At 34.5% G+C, this 18,675-nt stretch overlaps 1 protein-coding gene across 2 annotated transcripts in view; it reads left to right on the forward strand.

Moving 5' to 3' along the window:
- The window catches only part of GPM6A (glycoprotein M6A), a 114,226-nt gene that overhangs the window by 77,251 nt on the left and 18,300 nt on the right, over window positions 1-18,675 (forward strand). For both annotated transcript variants that reach the window (XM_002188858.7, XM_072928367.1), the window contains exons 2-3: window positions 7-199; window positions 12,260-12,416. In XM_002188858.7, coding sequence (XP_002188894.2) covers window positions 7-199; window positions 12,260-12,416 — 350 coding nt within the window. The remainder of the gene's footprint in view (window positions 1-6; window positions 200-12,259; window positions 12,417-18,675) is intronic.

Consider the following 18,675-nt stretch of genomic DNA (forward strand, 5'->3'; position numbering starts at 1 on the left):
CTGTAGGATGCTTCGAGTGTTGCATCAAATGCCTGGGAGGCATTCCCTACGCATCTTTGATTGCTACCATCCTGCTCTATGCTGGAGTTGCACTGTTCTGTGGCTGTGGACATGAAGCACTTTCAGGAACTGTCAACATTCTGCAAACCTACTTTGAGATGACAAGATCTGCAGGAGATGTTATTGATGCCTTCACCCTGTAAGTTCTTTTCACATGTTTCCTTTTAAAACTGATGAAAAATTCCACAAGGGATATAAATTTGACTCAAAAAAAATCATAAAGAAAATGGTTTGGATAAGCTTAGCAGATGAGGTTTTGACCAAGCTCATATATTTAGTATTTACAAGCAATTTGTAATACTTTTAAATATCCCACAGCTTTAATTAAATTATTACTAAAATTTACTTCATATAATATCAAAACATCTGTTGCATGCATCCTTGCCTTTAAAAAACAAGCAAACAAACAAACAAACCCTGTGGCCACAAAACTATAAATAGATAAAGCAGACTTGTGCAACAAGTATGAGTTCTGGGAATAAACACAGTAAAAAGGTAACCAAGGAGTTGTGCAGAACCCTGAGACTTGAAATGTCAAAATTCTGTTGCCTATGGTTTCTCTAGAATTAAGCTGTTTTGAAGGTTTCATGCTTTGCTATTCCTGAAAATCTATTTCTGGAAGACCTTTGTTTTCCTGAGCATCAACTTCTCTTTGTTAAAATTATTACATTAAAAAAAATAGTTTATTGTATGTTGAAATTAAATTAAATATTTTCTTGTATCTTTAAATTACCTCTTTAAAATATTATTTTCTTAGATATTTGAAATTCAAATTCTTACCTAGCTACTAGTGGTCGTAGCTAAAGCTGAAAAAGTCTATCCTTAAATTTGTAATTATTTTCCTTCATGAATATTCTTTGTCAAAATGAAGTGATCATCAAAAACATTGGCCTCTTCTGATGTATAGTTGTACAACAAACATCTCAGGTCTTAGCAGTGATCAAAAAACCAAGTACCAACAAGTGGAAAAATCAAAGTGAAAAAGAGAACATACTTATGCCATTATATAAGTCCATCTTTAATTTGTATCATAAACACTGTATGCAATGTTGGTTCCTCAAAGAATGGAAAGAAAGGATGATTCTAGAACAGGAGGTACATGGTTAAAAATTAATATAGGAGAATTCTTCAGTCTAGAAAGGGAGTAATTAAGAACTGTTACATGAGTGGTCTGTAAATTCACAGTATTATGAATAAGATATGCAAGATTGCTTTGTCTTTCTATTCCAGTATAAAAAGTTTGAGGTATCAGAGGAAACTAGTAGGCACCAGATTCAGCAGGAGCAAGTTCTTCAATTTGTTCATAGCAAAACTAGAAACCTCTTTGCATATTATGGATGCCAGAAGTTTTTAAGGCTTCAAGGGAAAACTGGATAATAATGGAAAAAAAAATCCATCTATGTTTTCTAATGACACACAGACTTATCTAGCTCAGGAGGTCACAAAAGCAAGACTAGTGTTGAGGTTATTCTGTTGACTTGCCTGCTCTTACTCTTTCCTTTCATTTGCTGTTGGACATACAAAAATGAACAAGATACATGTATATTTGATCTGACTGGGTACCACTATTTGCATGAGAGCTAGAAATGGAATCTGAAATTTCTTAACTTCTCTTGGGGAATGTTATCAACATCCTTTCCAATACTTCTCTGCAAATTTTAGGTGTACTCACTGTGGGATTAGTAGCCAGAAGGGTGTATGAACCAAATAAATCTGTCACTGCTACACCAAATTAAAATTTCTTCTTTGGATCAAGGAATTTTTATGTTCTTGTATAATAATGAGTTGGGTTAAGGGGAACATGTATCTTCTGCTTTGCCTTTTTGGATTGTCATTTAGAATGATGAGTCTGGCTTGACTTGGTGGCTAAGGTTCATTGTTCTCCTGAATAAAAGATCAGTCATTTTATTAGGCTCTAACTTATTTTATTAGTCCCTAGGAAGCTATTAGTGCAGAACAGCCACAAATCAATGCTTTCTCTTCACAGCACGTTTTTCAGCTTCTCTCTGTCACATACTAAAGTGAAAGTATCAGTCAGGGAATATAGTCCAAATGAATATAATTTACCATAAAAGCTTAAGGAATTGTAATTTTTTTCCCCTGGCATTTGTTTTTCTTAGCTAGTAGCTTTTGGATATGTTTGTTTTCTTTGTTTACCTAAAGAGATATTAAACCCAGTTCTTTCTTTAGCAGACCTATTGTAAAATGAAATTTGATTTTATTCAGTTGTGAAAGATATATCTAAACTCACATCTTAAAGGTAGGAGGAGCAAGTATACTGATTAAAATAAGATAAGCAATTGCTTTGAACTGGGTAAACTGTGTGACTCACAAAGAAATTTGCACACAAGAAATTTCTTCCTGTTTAAGTAGATATTACACTGCTTGTAAAATAATTTTTTAGGGATAATAAATCCTTGATGCTTTCTCACAAGTATTGATTAACCATTGGCAGTACAAAAGCTCTATAGGAATTATACTTTTGAAAGACTAAAAACCAGAAAGAAGTATATGTAAGTAGAAATAAACGCTGTAGTGCCTACATCCTTAAAACAATACATATTGAAATGGAAACAAAACCTAAGTTTTTTATTTTTCTGATTAAAAATTATAAGAACTTCAAAAAATCTAACAGTGTGCCCCAGTCAACGGTACATTTTAAAAGTTATTTAACACATTTGGGTTCTTAATGCTCCTAGTGCTGTGAAGTGTCTCAGGCTGGCCTGGAGTCAGTCCTCCTGTGATAAATGTGCCAGGCAGATGCTGCAGTGGAGTGAAGTGTGTTAGATTCTGTTTAATCATGCTTATGGTTTCTGTCTATATTTTTATTAGCGTGCTGGGTTTCAAATGTCACTCAGCATAAAAATCAATCCCAGTCTGAGAGCTATTTATGTAGGTGGCAAGAGATAAAGGCTGTTTTAACTTCTTGATTGTGTCAGAGCAAGCCCCACAAGTGTTTGTTCTGAATGCAAATAACACAACTCAAGCCACCCTGTATCTTTTATCTCTGTCAATGCAGCTACTGGCTATAATTTAGAAGAAGCAGCAGAGCCTATAGGGAAAGTAGGGCATAATTAGGGCATAAAAAATAAATCTGAAGCTCTCTCTAAATGCCTAAAATGAATGCCAAAATTCCTAGATCTAACAACATCATTCAGAAACGCCCATATCAATCTCCCTGAGGGCATCAACAGCCCTGACTATCCCTGCCTGGCCTCTCCCAGAGCCTCCTCTCAGCCTTCCCATGATCCAGGACCTCATCTTAGTGAAGCCAGAGGGGTTCAGACCCCCACCTCAGCCTCTCCTGGCCACGGGGTTGGGGCTGCTCTGGGCTGCCCACACTCCACATGATGCCTTGACACTTGGGGTGAGATTAATTAATGAAGAACCTGCAATAGGCAGCAAAGTTGGCTTGGAGCGTTCAGCTCTCAGGGACTCAGCCAAAAGCAGCAGCCCTGCAGAATAAAAGAGGTGATTTGAGTGCTGGCCCTGCAGACTGGTCCCTCATTCCATCTCCCTGGATTACTGTCTGAATTCAAGGAGTCTATAACAGCTGCATATCATATCTGCAGTGGAAATATTGACAAGTAGTAAATATTTGTAATTTAAAAATTATAAGAAGTTTTATAGCTGTCATTTAAATTCTATAAATGCCAGTCAGTTACATAATTTTTCTCAAATTTATAATTTTCTTTCCAAGTTACAATACAAAATGATCATGGTCAATAATTCCAAAGTTATGGAGGCAACCTAGAGAGATGCTGGGTAGGGTAGAGAGAATACTTTTTTCTTGCTTGTTTTTAGGGGGAAAATACAACCCAAAATTCAGCCTGAAATAAGATGCAAAAAATAAAAATTTCTAAAAAAAGACAATATTTTTTTTTACAAAGGATTTTGCCTCAAAGCACTGGATTATAGCCTGACTTTAGTTTCTTCAGGGGAGAAAGGTAAAAGAGTTACTCTAAATACTTGAAAGCTAATATAAATCAAATGTGTTCAAATTCATGAGAACACATGCTGTATAGACAGGTATTCCTTATGGAGAGAACATATCTTCAAAAATCAGATAGCTGAATGGTAAACTCTTCTCTCTTTAAGCAACCATTTTTAAACCCATGAACTTTTAATAAATTGAATGGCTATAAAGACATTTGGAATTATCAATGTGTGACCTTTTCATTGGGACTAACCTCTAATTACATTGCTTTCAGAATGACTTTTGGGAAGCTTCATTCCCTACAGTTCCAGGCTTTTTCACTAACAACCATATCACTGTTCTAATGGTAGCTGTTTCCCTCTACCCACTCTTCCACCAAAGGAAGGCATGCCTGTTTGGGAATTTGCAGAAGTCATAGGCTTTTTTTGGGGATGTGGATTTTTTCAGTGTCTGCAGAGTAGTCATTTTACTTTGTGATCCAAAGAAAACCTAAGAAAATACATGTGATGCTTTAAATTATCCTGAAAACTACTTTTATAATATTTAACTGCAAGAGGTGAATGTTTTATGTTGCTGACTTTGTCAGCTTCACAGCTCTGTAGATTTCACTAAATCTGAGCCATCTGCTTGAGGTGGATGTGGCTTTCGGTCATTCTCCTAATAACTTAATAAAATGCAGTGAACACTATCTGCAAAGTACCAGGTATAACTAGATTTTCTTGCTTTTTGAGAACATTGCAAGTCAGCAGAAAGAGATGTGATTATCAAGTGTGTGTCGCATGAGTTGGATTTTTATATTTTTCTGGTGTTTGGAAAAAATCTCAAAAGAAGATTTTAGAAAATCAGCAGCACAAGGTATGTTTTGTGTATTTCCCAACAGCATCCTTTTCCAGTAATTTCTCTTTAGTACTCAAAGCCAGTTAGTGCCATCTGTCACATGCTTGTGATATATAGGCCATGGAACAAGGGAATCATGCTCTTAGAGTGGAAAATGAAGAAATATCCCTGATAGTAACATTAAACCCATTTTCCTACTACAGTCAAAGCTAATTCAGGTTGTTGTAAATTCACTTCCTTTAAAGGTGTGAAACCAAATAGTAAACTAAATGAAGTTCCAATCTGTAATTCTGCTATCGCTGTGTTCTCTACAGGAAGTTGCATAGACACTGTATTGGTGCCACCTTCCTAAGTCTAAAAATTTCCTTCCTTTCAGGATGTGAAACCTGTGTTTCAGGTACTGCTGTGGCCAAGTTTGATGCCTCCTGATGACTTTTCTGTCACCGTATAGTCAGGGTTTACTAGACAGTATTGTTTTGTAATATGCATATATATGTACAACTGTTTCCTTTTGAGTAAAACAAAAAAAAAAAAAGGTGCAGAATCTTTTGTATCTCCCCTCTTAGGGATAAAAAAAATGTTTTGAGAGGTAGATAAGTGGGTTTTATGATTTGCTATTTTTTTTGTTGTTGTTGTTGTTGTTGACTTTGCTGCTATCAGAAATTGAATTCTGGTAGCACTAAAATATTACTGTTATCATCAATATTTCTACTCTTATATAAGTTGAACACTGTGAAATTTATTACAATGTACCCCGTAGTAAAGGACAGCTGATATTAAATGTGATATTTATAAACAATTGCATTAGACTGTGTGACGATTCTGTTTAAGGCATCTACTTAATACACAATAGTAGTAATTTGGTTTTCCCTATACGTTTTTGATCTCTTCCAAAAGCATTCTTTAAATTTGAACATACATTATGTTTTAAATACTATTTGTATTATGGAAAGCAAAACATATAAGGCTCTGTATCAAATAATTGCTACTCTAGGCAGGCCTGTGCCATGACATGTTTGGAAATAGCAACTGAGATTTTGTAGAAGAATGAAGTTATTTCTGCTTGGAATATCCAACCTTGACCCATGTGTCTTCTTTGTGTATTATAATTTTGCAGGAAACACCAGAGAAACAACAATATCATTGAAGATTTGGGTTACTTAAGGAGAACATTTTTTATTTCATTGGAATAATTGAGTCACATATAAATAGCAGCACTAGACAAATACAGCATATTAAATATTAGATGCAGAACATAGGATTTTAGATCTGGTATCATTGGCAGCTGTATCACATCCAGTAAAAAATATCAGCACCTGAGAACATGACCTTTCCAAGATTATACAGTGTTGAAAAGTCACATTTACCACCTACTCAGCTATATTGTGTAGTCCAGTCTTCTGTATTCTGTTAAATGCAATATCAGTGAGAACTTATGTAAGTAAAATTTAGGATTTGGCAATTACCTGCAAAGACATAGTCCTCATTTTATGAAATTGAGTAAGGAAATTCAGGGCACCCCATGAGAATACCAGAGGAATAATCTGGAAAATTCAGAGCAGTGCATGTGAATACCAGCGGAGTGATCTTACATAAAGAATTTATTGGTCTTCTTCTGTGCAAATACATTCTCCTACTTTTTGGCAGACATCTGTATTATTTAGTACTGCGTTAAGTAGCTCTCCTTCCTGGTTGACTGGAATCTTAGATTAGCTATAATCACTTAATGCCTTGTGATTTTCCCTTTCTCAATAGGTGGTTCATCTCTATAGAAATATCATTTTCTTTTTTAACTGCTTTTATTTCCCTTTAGTCTTAGCTCACTTTATAAACAGATAAAATGGAAAGCATATATTTATATGCTTTCCATTTAATATGGAATTAAAAATATATTAAAAAATATATCCATATTGCTAAATATACTTTATGTGCCATGTAAAACTAACTCTGTGTTCCACAGGATAGCTGAAGAGGGTGAATTCACTATTATGATATCAATGTGGACATACAGTAACAAGCTGTCAGTCTTATACTGTCAGTATGTATTTTGCATTTCTCCAAGTTTATAGTTGTACTAACGAAACACAAATCCTGTGATATGCTTTTGCAACACGCTTTTCACTTTACTCTACAGAAGATTGCCTGGAAATTCAGTATCCATAATGTACAACAACCATCATGTAATTCCACCAGAAGTCCACATAATACTCTGCACTAGTTCCAGTGGGGGTTTTGACTTCTTCACTCAAAGAAGGTTTCTGATCTCTTCTGTAATTAGCATCTCTAAAAAAGTTTCTAAGTAGTTTTAGACAGAACAAAATTAGGTTATAAATAAAACCCCAAACAATGTTGAGGAGAAGCCTTGTCCATCGGTTGTAGTAAAAATTCAATATTTTGGACTCAAAGTTTTCATGATTTCATCATTTCATCATTTCCTGATTAACTTTATTTGAGCATTCTATACTCCAGTTTTATTTTCTTCCCTCCTGAAATTTAGACTCCCTATTAACCTAATCTAGAAAAAATTCCTCATGGATTTATGCTGAATTTTTTTAGTACTTTCATTTTTTTCCACTTCACTGTGAGAATATTTCAGTTTCTTTTACCTCATTTAGGCTTTTTCTTGGGGGTTTTTGTCTTACTTTGCAGGTAGTACATGACTATTAATAAATTCTTTTTTCTCCCTATTTGTTTTCCTCCTCAAGTTTGTCTTTGCTTGTCTCCTCCTTTTCCTATCAATTTCCCTCTGTTTTATAGTACCAGCTGTCTTCTTTGCTCAGTCTATTTAAGTGAATAATATAATGAACTGACACCAAGAAATTGTTCCCAGCTGGTTTGTAGGAGAGCCTGAGCACATTTTTACAAAAGTTCCAAGGGCTTGGTTTCTGCATACCCTAAACAGACCTTTTTGCTTGCAAGCATTCCCTTATATCTTGTCTGTCTTTTAAAAACCCAATTGCAAAACTATTTCTACAAGCTTGAGACAGCATGAGAGAGAGGCTGCTATCTCAGTGTCTCAACACCCTCTTAGCATCAGTCCCTTAGGGGGCAAGAGGATCAGCATGGAGGCCAGCATTTCTGCTGGTTTAGAGTAACAGAGGTTATTGTGTGTTCTAGGTGTAAACAACAAATATTCAAAATTCCCTAACATTGAAAGAGAAAAAAATTTAAAAAAACAAAAAAATCCTCCAAAACAGAAGAAGTCCTTCTACCTCAATGGTAACATTTGCATGTATTTCTCATCCTTTTAAATTTTCTATGCAGGCTGGAAAAAAAAATGAAGGCAGTTTTTGATTAGATATTGTACTATGGTAATCTTATTGACATTTCAGTACTTTGATTCCTTTGGTATTTAATTTTTCTTATTATGTATGGGGTTTTTTTAGCTTGGAAATAGATGTAATTGCCTGAAACTACTTGCATTCAGAAAGTACAGGTACACTTCACTGGCAGTCATGTTCTACTTAACACCTGTAATATCATAATACCATTGTATATATTGGAGAAGTTATGTTATAAATTCTGGAATAGAAACATGAGACAGAATTGTAAATTCAGGAAAATGAGTCCCACAGTAATATCTGGTATTCTGGTGGGTAGGCCAATGAATACCTTTGGAATATTAGGCTTTTATCACTTGTTTAGGCTGAGTGCACACATAATAATTTAGAATATACTGGTTTCCTGAGCAGAATAAGAATCCTGCCACAGGGCAGATTAATGTGAACTTTAGCTGTTAATTGCAACTAAATGTCTGTACTGAATTCCTATATTACCAACTTAAAAAAAAAAATATCCCTAGCAAGTATGTAGATTGTTCCAAAACTGTATTAAGACACTTTTCACAAAAACCTGCTGAACATAGACAAGTTTGTTTAACAAATTATTTTATTTCTTGCTGATTTATTATAATTTTTAACACTTAAATTTGCCAAAACATCATGAAAATACACAGTAGGGAAGCTGCAACATTGGTCTGACTCACTAAGAATATTTTCACTCACCTCTGACTTGCCTCTGCTGGGATAATCTATTCGGTTCTCAGTTTCAACCTGTTCATTGAGAAGTTAGCATTGATGCCTTCCCTGAATACCTTCTGCCAGAAGAAGTGTTTTCTCTAGAGATATTTTGAATTTGCTTCTTGTTGGATAGAATCCAGATTCAGACTAATGAATGAGGGGAGTCTAGTTAATATGGAATAATTAATGACCTAGCAGCAGAAAAAGAACTAAAAATTGAAGAATCAGCTTGATTTAAATCACAATTTAAAAACAGTAACGTTTTTAACACTTCTCAACATAATGTTGTGAGGAAAAGCAGATCCAGAATTCATGGAGAATCTACCAGATTACAACAAATATATGTCTTAGATGATTCTATATTTTTTTAAAAAAAGCTTTTACTAACTTCAAGGTGCTTTTCACAATTATTTTATGTTTAGATAATCATTCATCTTATTCTACTCAGCAGCCTAGGTCAGAGTAGCTTTAATAATAATGTATATTTTTGCAATATAAAATAAATATTTTTTTATAAAATAGTATATATTTTTCCAATCCTGTCAGAAGAACAAAATTTTATCTTTATCACTTTGTCTCCTTCTTTTGCTCATTACCTACCTCTTTCCTTCCATTCCAGCTTACACAAGTGTAAGCCCTTCTTGTTGTCTTTGTCCTTATCCATCTTGCCCATTGGCTCACGTTCATCACCCCTTCTGCCGTTCTCTTCTACCTCCCTGGCTGCTCTCATGCTCTGTCTGCAGCATTTGAGAATTTGCTGAAGCACAGATGGCAATTAATCTCCATGAGCTCATGCACAAAGAATCACATTTTATTTTAAAGGCAGGCAATCTCCATTTTATAAGGTCTATCTTTTATCTACTATAAATTAATGAGAAAATAAAAGTTTATGTGAACTGTATTAGATGCTGCAGAATAACTTACTAGCAATGCTATCTTAAAAACTATATCTATATATAAAGTTATTGTTGTAATATATTTTCTTTAAATACCGCAGACACTAAATGTAGCTATACTGCTATACAATTCTATTGGGCTTTTAAAGAGGTAGTTGAGTGATTGTCTCATGATTTTCATTTATCCTTTTACTCTTTGCTGTACAGGAGATCCTTTTCCCTTGGAATAAGTCTAGTATTTCATCCCATGTAGTCTGATTAATAGAGATTTTGTGACCTCTCTGTAACAAGTGGATGAGGAGGAAATAGACTTCTATATTTGGCTACTGTTGGGCTATATATATATTTTTTCCTTTTGTGAAAGGAAGGCTTAAGTGAAAGTTATTCCTGTTGATGCACATAAGGCTAAGGAAAAAGCAGAGATCTCTTAGCACACTTTTTGACACAAGCAGCTCAGTGGGAGACTCAGCACAGATGGTTTAAAAGGCTGTTGTAAGGACTGAAATAGTCTCTGGACTTCTCAAAAGTCCTAATCTCTTTAGGGCAATGAGAGCTTGTAACTGAGCACATTGAGGTCTGAGGGGAGCTGCTGCTGGCAGAACTCCCAGACTTCGACCACTGATGAAGGTCAAAATTGTTTAAAGTATATGATATAGGAATTGGAAGAGATTTATGGAATAACCACAGAGTTGCTGTCTATTTGTTTTGTAACCTTTTTTTTAATCACTATTGACAAGATAGGCTTAAAATACAGTTTTGATATTAAAAAAAAAGAGATACAATGGCTGAATTATTCTCAAATCAGGGAGATGAGATTTTTGCAATGTAATCAGAATTCTATATATTAAAATAAATTTCATCTGAATCATTTCATACCATCTACAGTGTTGAATTTTTTTCACCCTTTTGAATTTTTCAAGTATCTATTCCATGCAGAAATTTACTTACTCTAGTTTTCATTTGACTATGAAACAAAAAGCAAAGTAAAAAAAGAAAAAAGGCTGGAAGTGCTTTGGTATTAGAATGTTAGGGAAAAACATAACCTGTCTGATTTCCAGAAGCACTCATTTCTAGTACTTCTCCCATCCCCAGTTGTGTCAAAATTTTAACTGCATTTTTATTGCAGACCTGAACCTGATTTTGAATCGTTTGAAAACCATTCAAGCTTAAAAATATTTTAACAGGTTTTGAGCTTTTTTATTGTATTATACATGTCAAATGTGTATTGTGAGTTGTTTTTTGAGTGATTATGAAAAATGTGCTCATAAGGAATTGTTATCATTAAATATTTCCTTTCATAGAAATAGAAAGTTATCATTGTCTTGACAAAATATCCAATATGTGTAATGGCATGTCAAAAATCATCTGGCAGATCCTAATGAATCTCAGCCTTATTTTTTTTGTCTTTCACTGCTAGGTGTTGCTATCTTGACCTGGAGAATAAGATTGGCATTTAGTACCATCTTAAATCTGCATATTACCATTTTATAAAGAGTTCCACAGCTTCTTCCTTGTCATATCAATAGACTGGAAATTTATGTGGCTAGCTTTTTTTAGCGAAGTTGAAGTAGAAAACTGAAATCTTCTGATCTAAGGCTATAGTCTCTAGGAATGTTTCCAAGTTTAGAGAAGAGAGCAGAGAGGAGCTATCAAAAATCTTGTCCCAAATGCTGGTCATGAGACAATATTTAAGAGGCACAGTCTCTTTGAGCCAGTTTTGAATTTACAGACAGTGCTGGGCAGAACAACCACACAACCCAATCTGTAATCTGTAATCTTCTCTGTAGTGAATTGAGCCTTCTAGGACCCTGCATGTCACACTGCCAGCCATCCCTCTGTTGCTTCAGCTGTGTGTCAGTGAAATGATGTTTTAAAACCTCGTTATAGAAGAATTCCAGATCTGACCTCATTACTTCTGGAATGATATGTTTCTGGTTTGAAGTAAGGAACCTCTCTTGATGACTTTATTATTCTGTGTCAAACACATTTTCCACTGGAGAATAAGTGGGAGAATAACAATGAGGAGGTAGCACAGACTGACATTGCAGCTTGAGAACTACTTGTATGTGTAGAAAGTTTTATTGAAGATTGTAACTAAATATCTTCTACAACCTAGGTGCTGGATAGAATGTGAGTTAGGAGATATGTCAGATTTTTGCTTTCTTTTCCTTTTCTGTTTTTTTTCTTTTCTACATCATTTAGAGGAAAAAAAAACCTGAAAAATAACTGACTTTTAAATTGATGTGATAATTTTTGCTTTCTTACCTAAACAGATTCATTTTTACATTTAATTGGATTAAATGACCCAGTGTTTCTTATAGAAACACTATTTTATTTCAAAGTTCACTCCTGTCCTCAGCTTCACCTTCCATTATGGCACATCAGCACGCACACTGACTCCAGTCAGTCATAAAGTTGGAGACTTGGGGGGTCTGATTATCTCACCCTGAAATTTCAGAGTCAGCTTTAAATATTTATGCAGATAATTAATTTTTGCTGTTCCTATACAGGATTGACATCTTCAAGTACGTGATATATGGTGTAGCAGCTGCATTTTTTGTATATGGCATTCTGCTGATGGTGGAGGGATTCTTTACAACTGGTGCCATCAAGGATCTCTATGGAGATTTCAAAATCACCACTTGTGGCAGATGTGTGAGTGCCTGGGTAAGTGCCTACGAAAGCTTCTGTACTTACAACAAATTCAGTATGCTCTGTATATATTTTTAGTGCCCTGTGAAGTTTATTTTTTTGGTTTTGCTTTTCTTTAATATTTTGTGATACTTCAGTTCAGTGTCTAAAAAATACAGTAAAGGAGAACAGAGTGTTTTAAATATTCTCTGTATTGGTTAAATGCTAAGTAATTCTTGCTACTCGGGAGCAATGAATTCCACCAGCTGAGTGAGAAAGCTTGTTACCTCAGCAGCATAAGCTGTACTGAGCAGGACTAAAACTGTTAAGCCTCCAGCTCTACTGGGAAATAAATATTTCCATTACTAATATTTTCAGCTATTTTAGGCATCTTGCCTGTTCCTCTTTGGAACAAGCTGAGACCTTTCATCAGATTCTATTTTGTTTATGAATGGCAAACAGGCCATTATTTACTCCTGTGTTAATCTCTGGTTTGGAAGGACCATTTACTTATGACCCTGGAAAACTTGGATTCAAAAATTCGGATTTGTACTAGGACTTAAATGGAAGTTTATCATACTAAAATTGCTGACTGTTTCAACTAGGATTATTTTAACATTTCTGTTCAGTGTCAGATAAGTAACTAATTTTTTTGGTATTTGACTGTTCTGCATCAAAGCTGAGAGGCCTGTGCACTTGGTAGCTGTTGGATATTTCTGAAAACACAGTCTCGATGAAAACCTCATATTTTGTGATCAATACTAAATGAATAAATACAGCTAAATAGATCTGGGTGTTAAAGTACACTTTTTGTTTAGGCTATATTAATGATAAATAACATATAAATTAGTAGGCAGGGTTGGGTTTTCCACTATACTCTGCTGCAACTGTCAACACTTAATTAAGTGGAATACAGCCTAAACAAATATAAGCACTAGATGCTTCCAGTCACACAAGGGCTATCAAAATTAGTATTTTGGATATCCTGACACTTAAGGTTAAACTGGACACAGATGATTTGCATCTTGTAATTGGGGAATGGAGTCTATGTCATCTCTACATAGATGTAACCTGCTCTACAGTAATCCTGTGATTCTGTCTCCTTTTCTTTTGTTCTTGTCATCATCGTGTGATTTTGGTACTTTGACTAAGCTTGCTTTAAAACCTTTAAATAAATACATAAAAAAAGACTGAGAACATTTTAAATTAAGAGCAGTCATTGCTTATGCCAACACAGCTTTCATCTTCTGGAAAGAAGTCTCTAATCTGTATTCACTGAGGACCTACTAAGTTAGTTCTAATTCTGTATAGAGTAGCAAGATTTGCAGAACACTATTTTTCTTCACAGCTCCCATGAATGCCTGTCTTCAGTATTGCAGCAGAGCAGTGCTACATCCTCTCACAGTGCTACATCCTCTCAGTTTTGAGAACTGTAATTCTATAGTACGTGTCCAGAAGAAATGGATGGCTAAGCAGCTATTCCATGGTTAATATCACTGTTATTATTAGTGATCCATGACATTATTTCCTACACTTCACTTTCCTCATGGGTAATTTGCAATGTTTTTGTTTTACTTTGAGAAGCCCTGGGTTAATACTAATTGTGTAGCTAAGGTTAAGGCTCTATACTCTTTATGACCACAAGTACAATAATCCATCAGTTAGTTTGAGTTAAATACCTTGTTGTCTTTATTCTTTAAGACAGTGGAAGTTTTTTCTTTTTCCTGGTGAAAAAACCCACAAACCTGCTGTTTGGTTGCTTGTCTTATTTTGATGATCTGTCAGTAAGAATTCTATACAAATGTCTGGAGTTATTTTGGATTATTATTCTGGCTTTTATGTCTGTGCTCTAGAGAGTACGTGTCAATTTAAAACTTGATATCCTTTGGACTAGGTTGATTTTCTTTGTATCATACTTAATATTCTTAAGGGAAAATAACATATTAGATTTAAATATATATATGCAATTACAAAATATTTCAATCCAAGAGAGATGTGTTTAGAATTTATTCAGTTCCTTAACTGCAATGAGATAAAGTAAGACCTAAGAACAACAAAAAGAATAGTGGAGAGGTAAATGAAACCAAATCATTATTGTGTGTCAAGGCCAGATTGTTCAATTACTAAAACAGTGCTGAAATAAATTTTGTTCAGTACAGTTGCCAAAATGAGATAATGTTATGGAAAAGGATTGGCTGATACTACAAGCTGCAAGAAAACTTTCTTATATACAGTTTTGAGCTAGTGGTTTTGTAAATATTGTAAAATCTAAACTGCCAAAGATTAAACAGTTGGTTTCTTTTAGAGTGCATTAATACTAACAGAAATGTACACACAGGATATTTGTTGTTTTGAAAAATTAAAATTGTAAAAAACACCTTTGTAGAAACTCCAGTTGAGACTATGAATTCAGATCAAATTTGTTGATGTCTTTCTAAACAGAAGTTTAAAATTTAACATTTCAGTTAAAGTATGAAAATGAAGTCCTTCAGCTTTACCATTGCCACCAGTTGTTTGTCATTAATATTTTGCAGGAGCAAATTTGTTATATCTGTGACTAAACCTATTATGAAAATGTAGGAAAAAAATCAATACAAAATTTCAAGGAAAAAAAAATTATTTTATGTTTATATGGATAATCTGTATTTCTATATATGGAAATATGAAAAATAACACCTTTTTCTCTTTCTTAAGAAATATTTTTGAAAAGCAGGCTTTTGAGAACACTGACAGCCAAGATCTGAAGGAACTTTTCATGTGTTATTCCTGACCTCCCTCCTTAGCTGAAATAGCTCACTTTCTAGCTCTGAATGGGCAAAAGGAATTTTTTTGCCTGAAGTAATTTGAAAAAGAAATAGCTCAGCCTAACCTTTCCAGTGAATGTATCGTTGACTTATCAGCTGATATGAGCATTCAGAGGCTTAGCATCCAAGTCATGTCAGTGCTGCCATGGAGTAGAGCCTCTCACATCTGAGACAGCCCTTGTGAAAGTGACAGTGAAGATTTTCACTGGCAACATTTACAGACTTAATTTACTGTGAAAAGTAAAATAAAAGCAGTAAAACAATACCAGTCACATTCGAGGAGGGATGGCTTTCATTCTAGGTTTCATTTTTCCATGCCTAAAAATGTTTTTAGAGTATCAAATAAGCATTCAAATATAACTGTGCTGCAGCATGATTAGTAAAGAATGGGAAACAGGCCTGAAGCCAGCTGTAACACTGTTTTCATGTTTGCCATTTAATACCCTTCCTATTTATATTCAGCTCCCTTGGCATGGAAAGCCTCATTTACACCTTGTTTTAGAATGTCTGATCAATAGAAATACAATGACACTTTGGCCCTCATGTTATACTATAGAATGGGAATGGAGGTTTGGTTTTCATTTTATTTCATCAGGAAACGTTATATGAAGACAATGGCAGTGTATTTCTATTTCTTTGTACCTTGCTTTTCAAAGAACCATGTTAAGGCTCTAGACAAAGATGTTTTATATTCTAAACTGCATTTACATATACCTTCTGTATCTTTAGTTTTAGGAATATTTTATTTGATTACTGACAAGAATTTTTATGCCTTTGAAAATAAAACTGGATACCTGATTACTTATGTGCTATTTCATACATGCTTCTTGAGTGCCTAAACTAAAACATGAACTTCCCAAAATATTTCCAGATTTTCTTCTGCAAAATCTGTGGAAGCTGCACAAATGTTTTGAAAAACCATCTGTGAGCTCATCAGTTCATCTTTTCCTTACCAGACCAGTTATTCTAGAGGCAGTGAAACTGCATCATATTGACATTTGATTCTTTGTGTGACAGGAGGAAGAGAGTTCAATGCAGGCTCAGCTGGCTTTCCCACCCAGAACAGATGTATTATATCTGAATGTTAGAAATGAAGCTCTCATTTCTGAAAATTAGGTACCATATATGGATACTCTAGGGGAAACTGCTGATCTGACAGACAGGGAGGACTTGTTTCTGATTAAATTCTGCTCCATCTGAGGAATGTAGTATGTTTCATACCATATTTGTGAGAAATACAGGACCTTCTGTCCAAGACAGCAGATAACCTTATGGGTCCAGAATCCTTTAAACCAATCTTAAGTGGGAAAGTATCTAAAAATCTCTCTTCCTCATACATGTTTAGATGTGTATGCTGTATGTAGTGTCACACCGTGATATGGGAAATGGGGAAGGTGAGATTCACAGAGTTCTGACCATTCAGATTGCTCAACTAAAAACCAGAAACATGATTTTTTCCCCAAAAATTACCCAGAAGCTAATGGAGTAGTTAACTTCAGAGGGATTATATTATGGCACAGATATATCCCGCCTAGTTAAGGTTGTCAAGAAAAAGGCCTATTCTCCTTCAGTAGTTAAAGGAGAGGGCATCTTAGGCAAACTTTGTCAGGTATTGAATTTTTTTGTCCTATTTGTTCTACTGTCCTATTTTCTGCAAAGAGAATAACCCTCAAGTATTTTAAATTATATCTTTTATATTAAGCTCTTCAATCAACTATATACATTTAGTTGGATGTATGCTGCCTGGCCCCTTTAGTTAGAATTTAGATGAGTAACATTTGCTATCTAAACACTGCTGGAATTAGTAGATGAAAGAAAACATAGCAGCAATTTTATAAGTTGTTGGAATTAATTTTATCCCTGGATACTAAACTTGTCTTGGAATTTCTTTAGAGAACTGTGTTCCTTGTAGTTTTCTGCTCTTGATCTTGAAATAGGAAGAACAAGCCCTAGCAGCAGTTCAAAATTCAGTTGAATGGTTAAGAGTCATCTTTCTGTCACTCTCTCTTAACTGCATTAATATATATATGGTGTCTTGAAAAGAAAGAAGCGAGTTAATTTTTCACTATTTGTTATATTTTTAGAAATATTTTTCAATGAGTTCAGAAATTTTGTTATGCATATCTATGTGCCGAGTCTACTTTTTTCTGTCTTATTTCTGTAATCTGTCAAAACCTTTTTGTTTTTCTTTATTGTATAGTTGCAGATTTTTCACTTAGGAATATTGCATGTATAAAATCATACTTTCATTTGATATTCCTTTTCTCCCATAACTTCCCATGTGTTGTATATGCAACGCTTTTGTTGACTTTGGTATTCATTAGTTCCTTGAATAGAGGGATGTGGCAGACATTGTAATGTGCCTTGCCAGTACCTTCTCATCTTCTCTTGCTCTTGCTGCTCACTGACAGCAATGTTGTGGTGATAAACTGGACAAACTGGATGGTTTTGCTTCAGATAGTGCTTTGTGTCTTGCACATTGACAACAGATTTTTTATTTCTTGGCATGTGAGCTCAGTCAGTATGTTTTGTTAATTAAACTGCTGTCATACATTTCCAAGGTATGCTTGACTTTGGGAGTGCTTGCACTTTCTCCATGGGCTTTAACTTTCATTTATGCATCATTATAAATTGCTCAAGATGATAGCTTTATTTCACCTATATTCAGATAATCGATCTCAGTTTTAACTTGAATGTTTCATCAGATTATGACAGTTTTCCCTGATCCTTGCTCTCACCTGGCTAACTTATTAACTGCATCTAGACATCTTACTCTTTTTTATAGTGATTTAAGCCTTTGAACATCAGTGGAATTATCACAAATTCATTATTTTTATTGTGAAAGAAAATCCACAGAAACCATATACTTTTGTTCTTCTTATGGATTGCATCTTCCTGTTGATGTCTTATGAATTCATAAGTAACTTTGTAAATATTTTTGGGCATTGCTTGCATAGGAAGGAGGGAAATATTTAAACATATTTAAGGTTACAATAAAAGTTTAAAATTTGTGTTATTGACTTTGAATGCTTGGCAAGACAGGAATCAAGTGAGAAAGGTCCCTACCCCTTAATTTTCCCACAGCCTTCTCAAAGCCCATTAAGAATATATCAGGAAAGAAAACACTCTTTTTTTTGAGACCCAAGTATTAGCCTTGAGTGACACATTTGTTTAGACTTATAACTATTATTTCTGCTTCCTAGTTTAAGCTTCACTGCCTTGTGTCCAAATACAAACCATGAAAACTTCCTGAAAAAATATTGCATTGCAAATTTTGGACATGTGAAAATTGTAAACAATCTGTATTGTTCAACCCTTTCCCAGCTTGAGTGTTACATATTCATCTGTGTATAGAAAACTTGTCATCATTGAAAACCATTCAAGTATGGTTTATAAAAAATTTATCAGCTGTTTGTTAGCATGACCTTGTAAATTTACGCCTAGGACAAGCCTGCATTGTCAGGGAAAAGGTAATGATAGAACTGATTGTT

The sequence above is a fragment of the Taeniopygia guttata genome, chromosome 4 (genome assembly GCF_048771995.1).
Source record: "Taeniopygia guttata chromosome 4, bTaeGut7.mat, whole genome shotgun sequence".
In the NCBI taxonomy this organism is placed as follows: Eukaryota; Metazoa; Chordata; class Aves; order Passeriformes; family Estrildidae; genus Taeniopygia; species Taeniopygia guttata.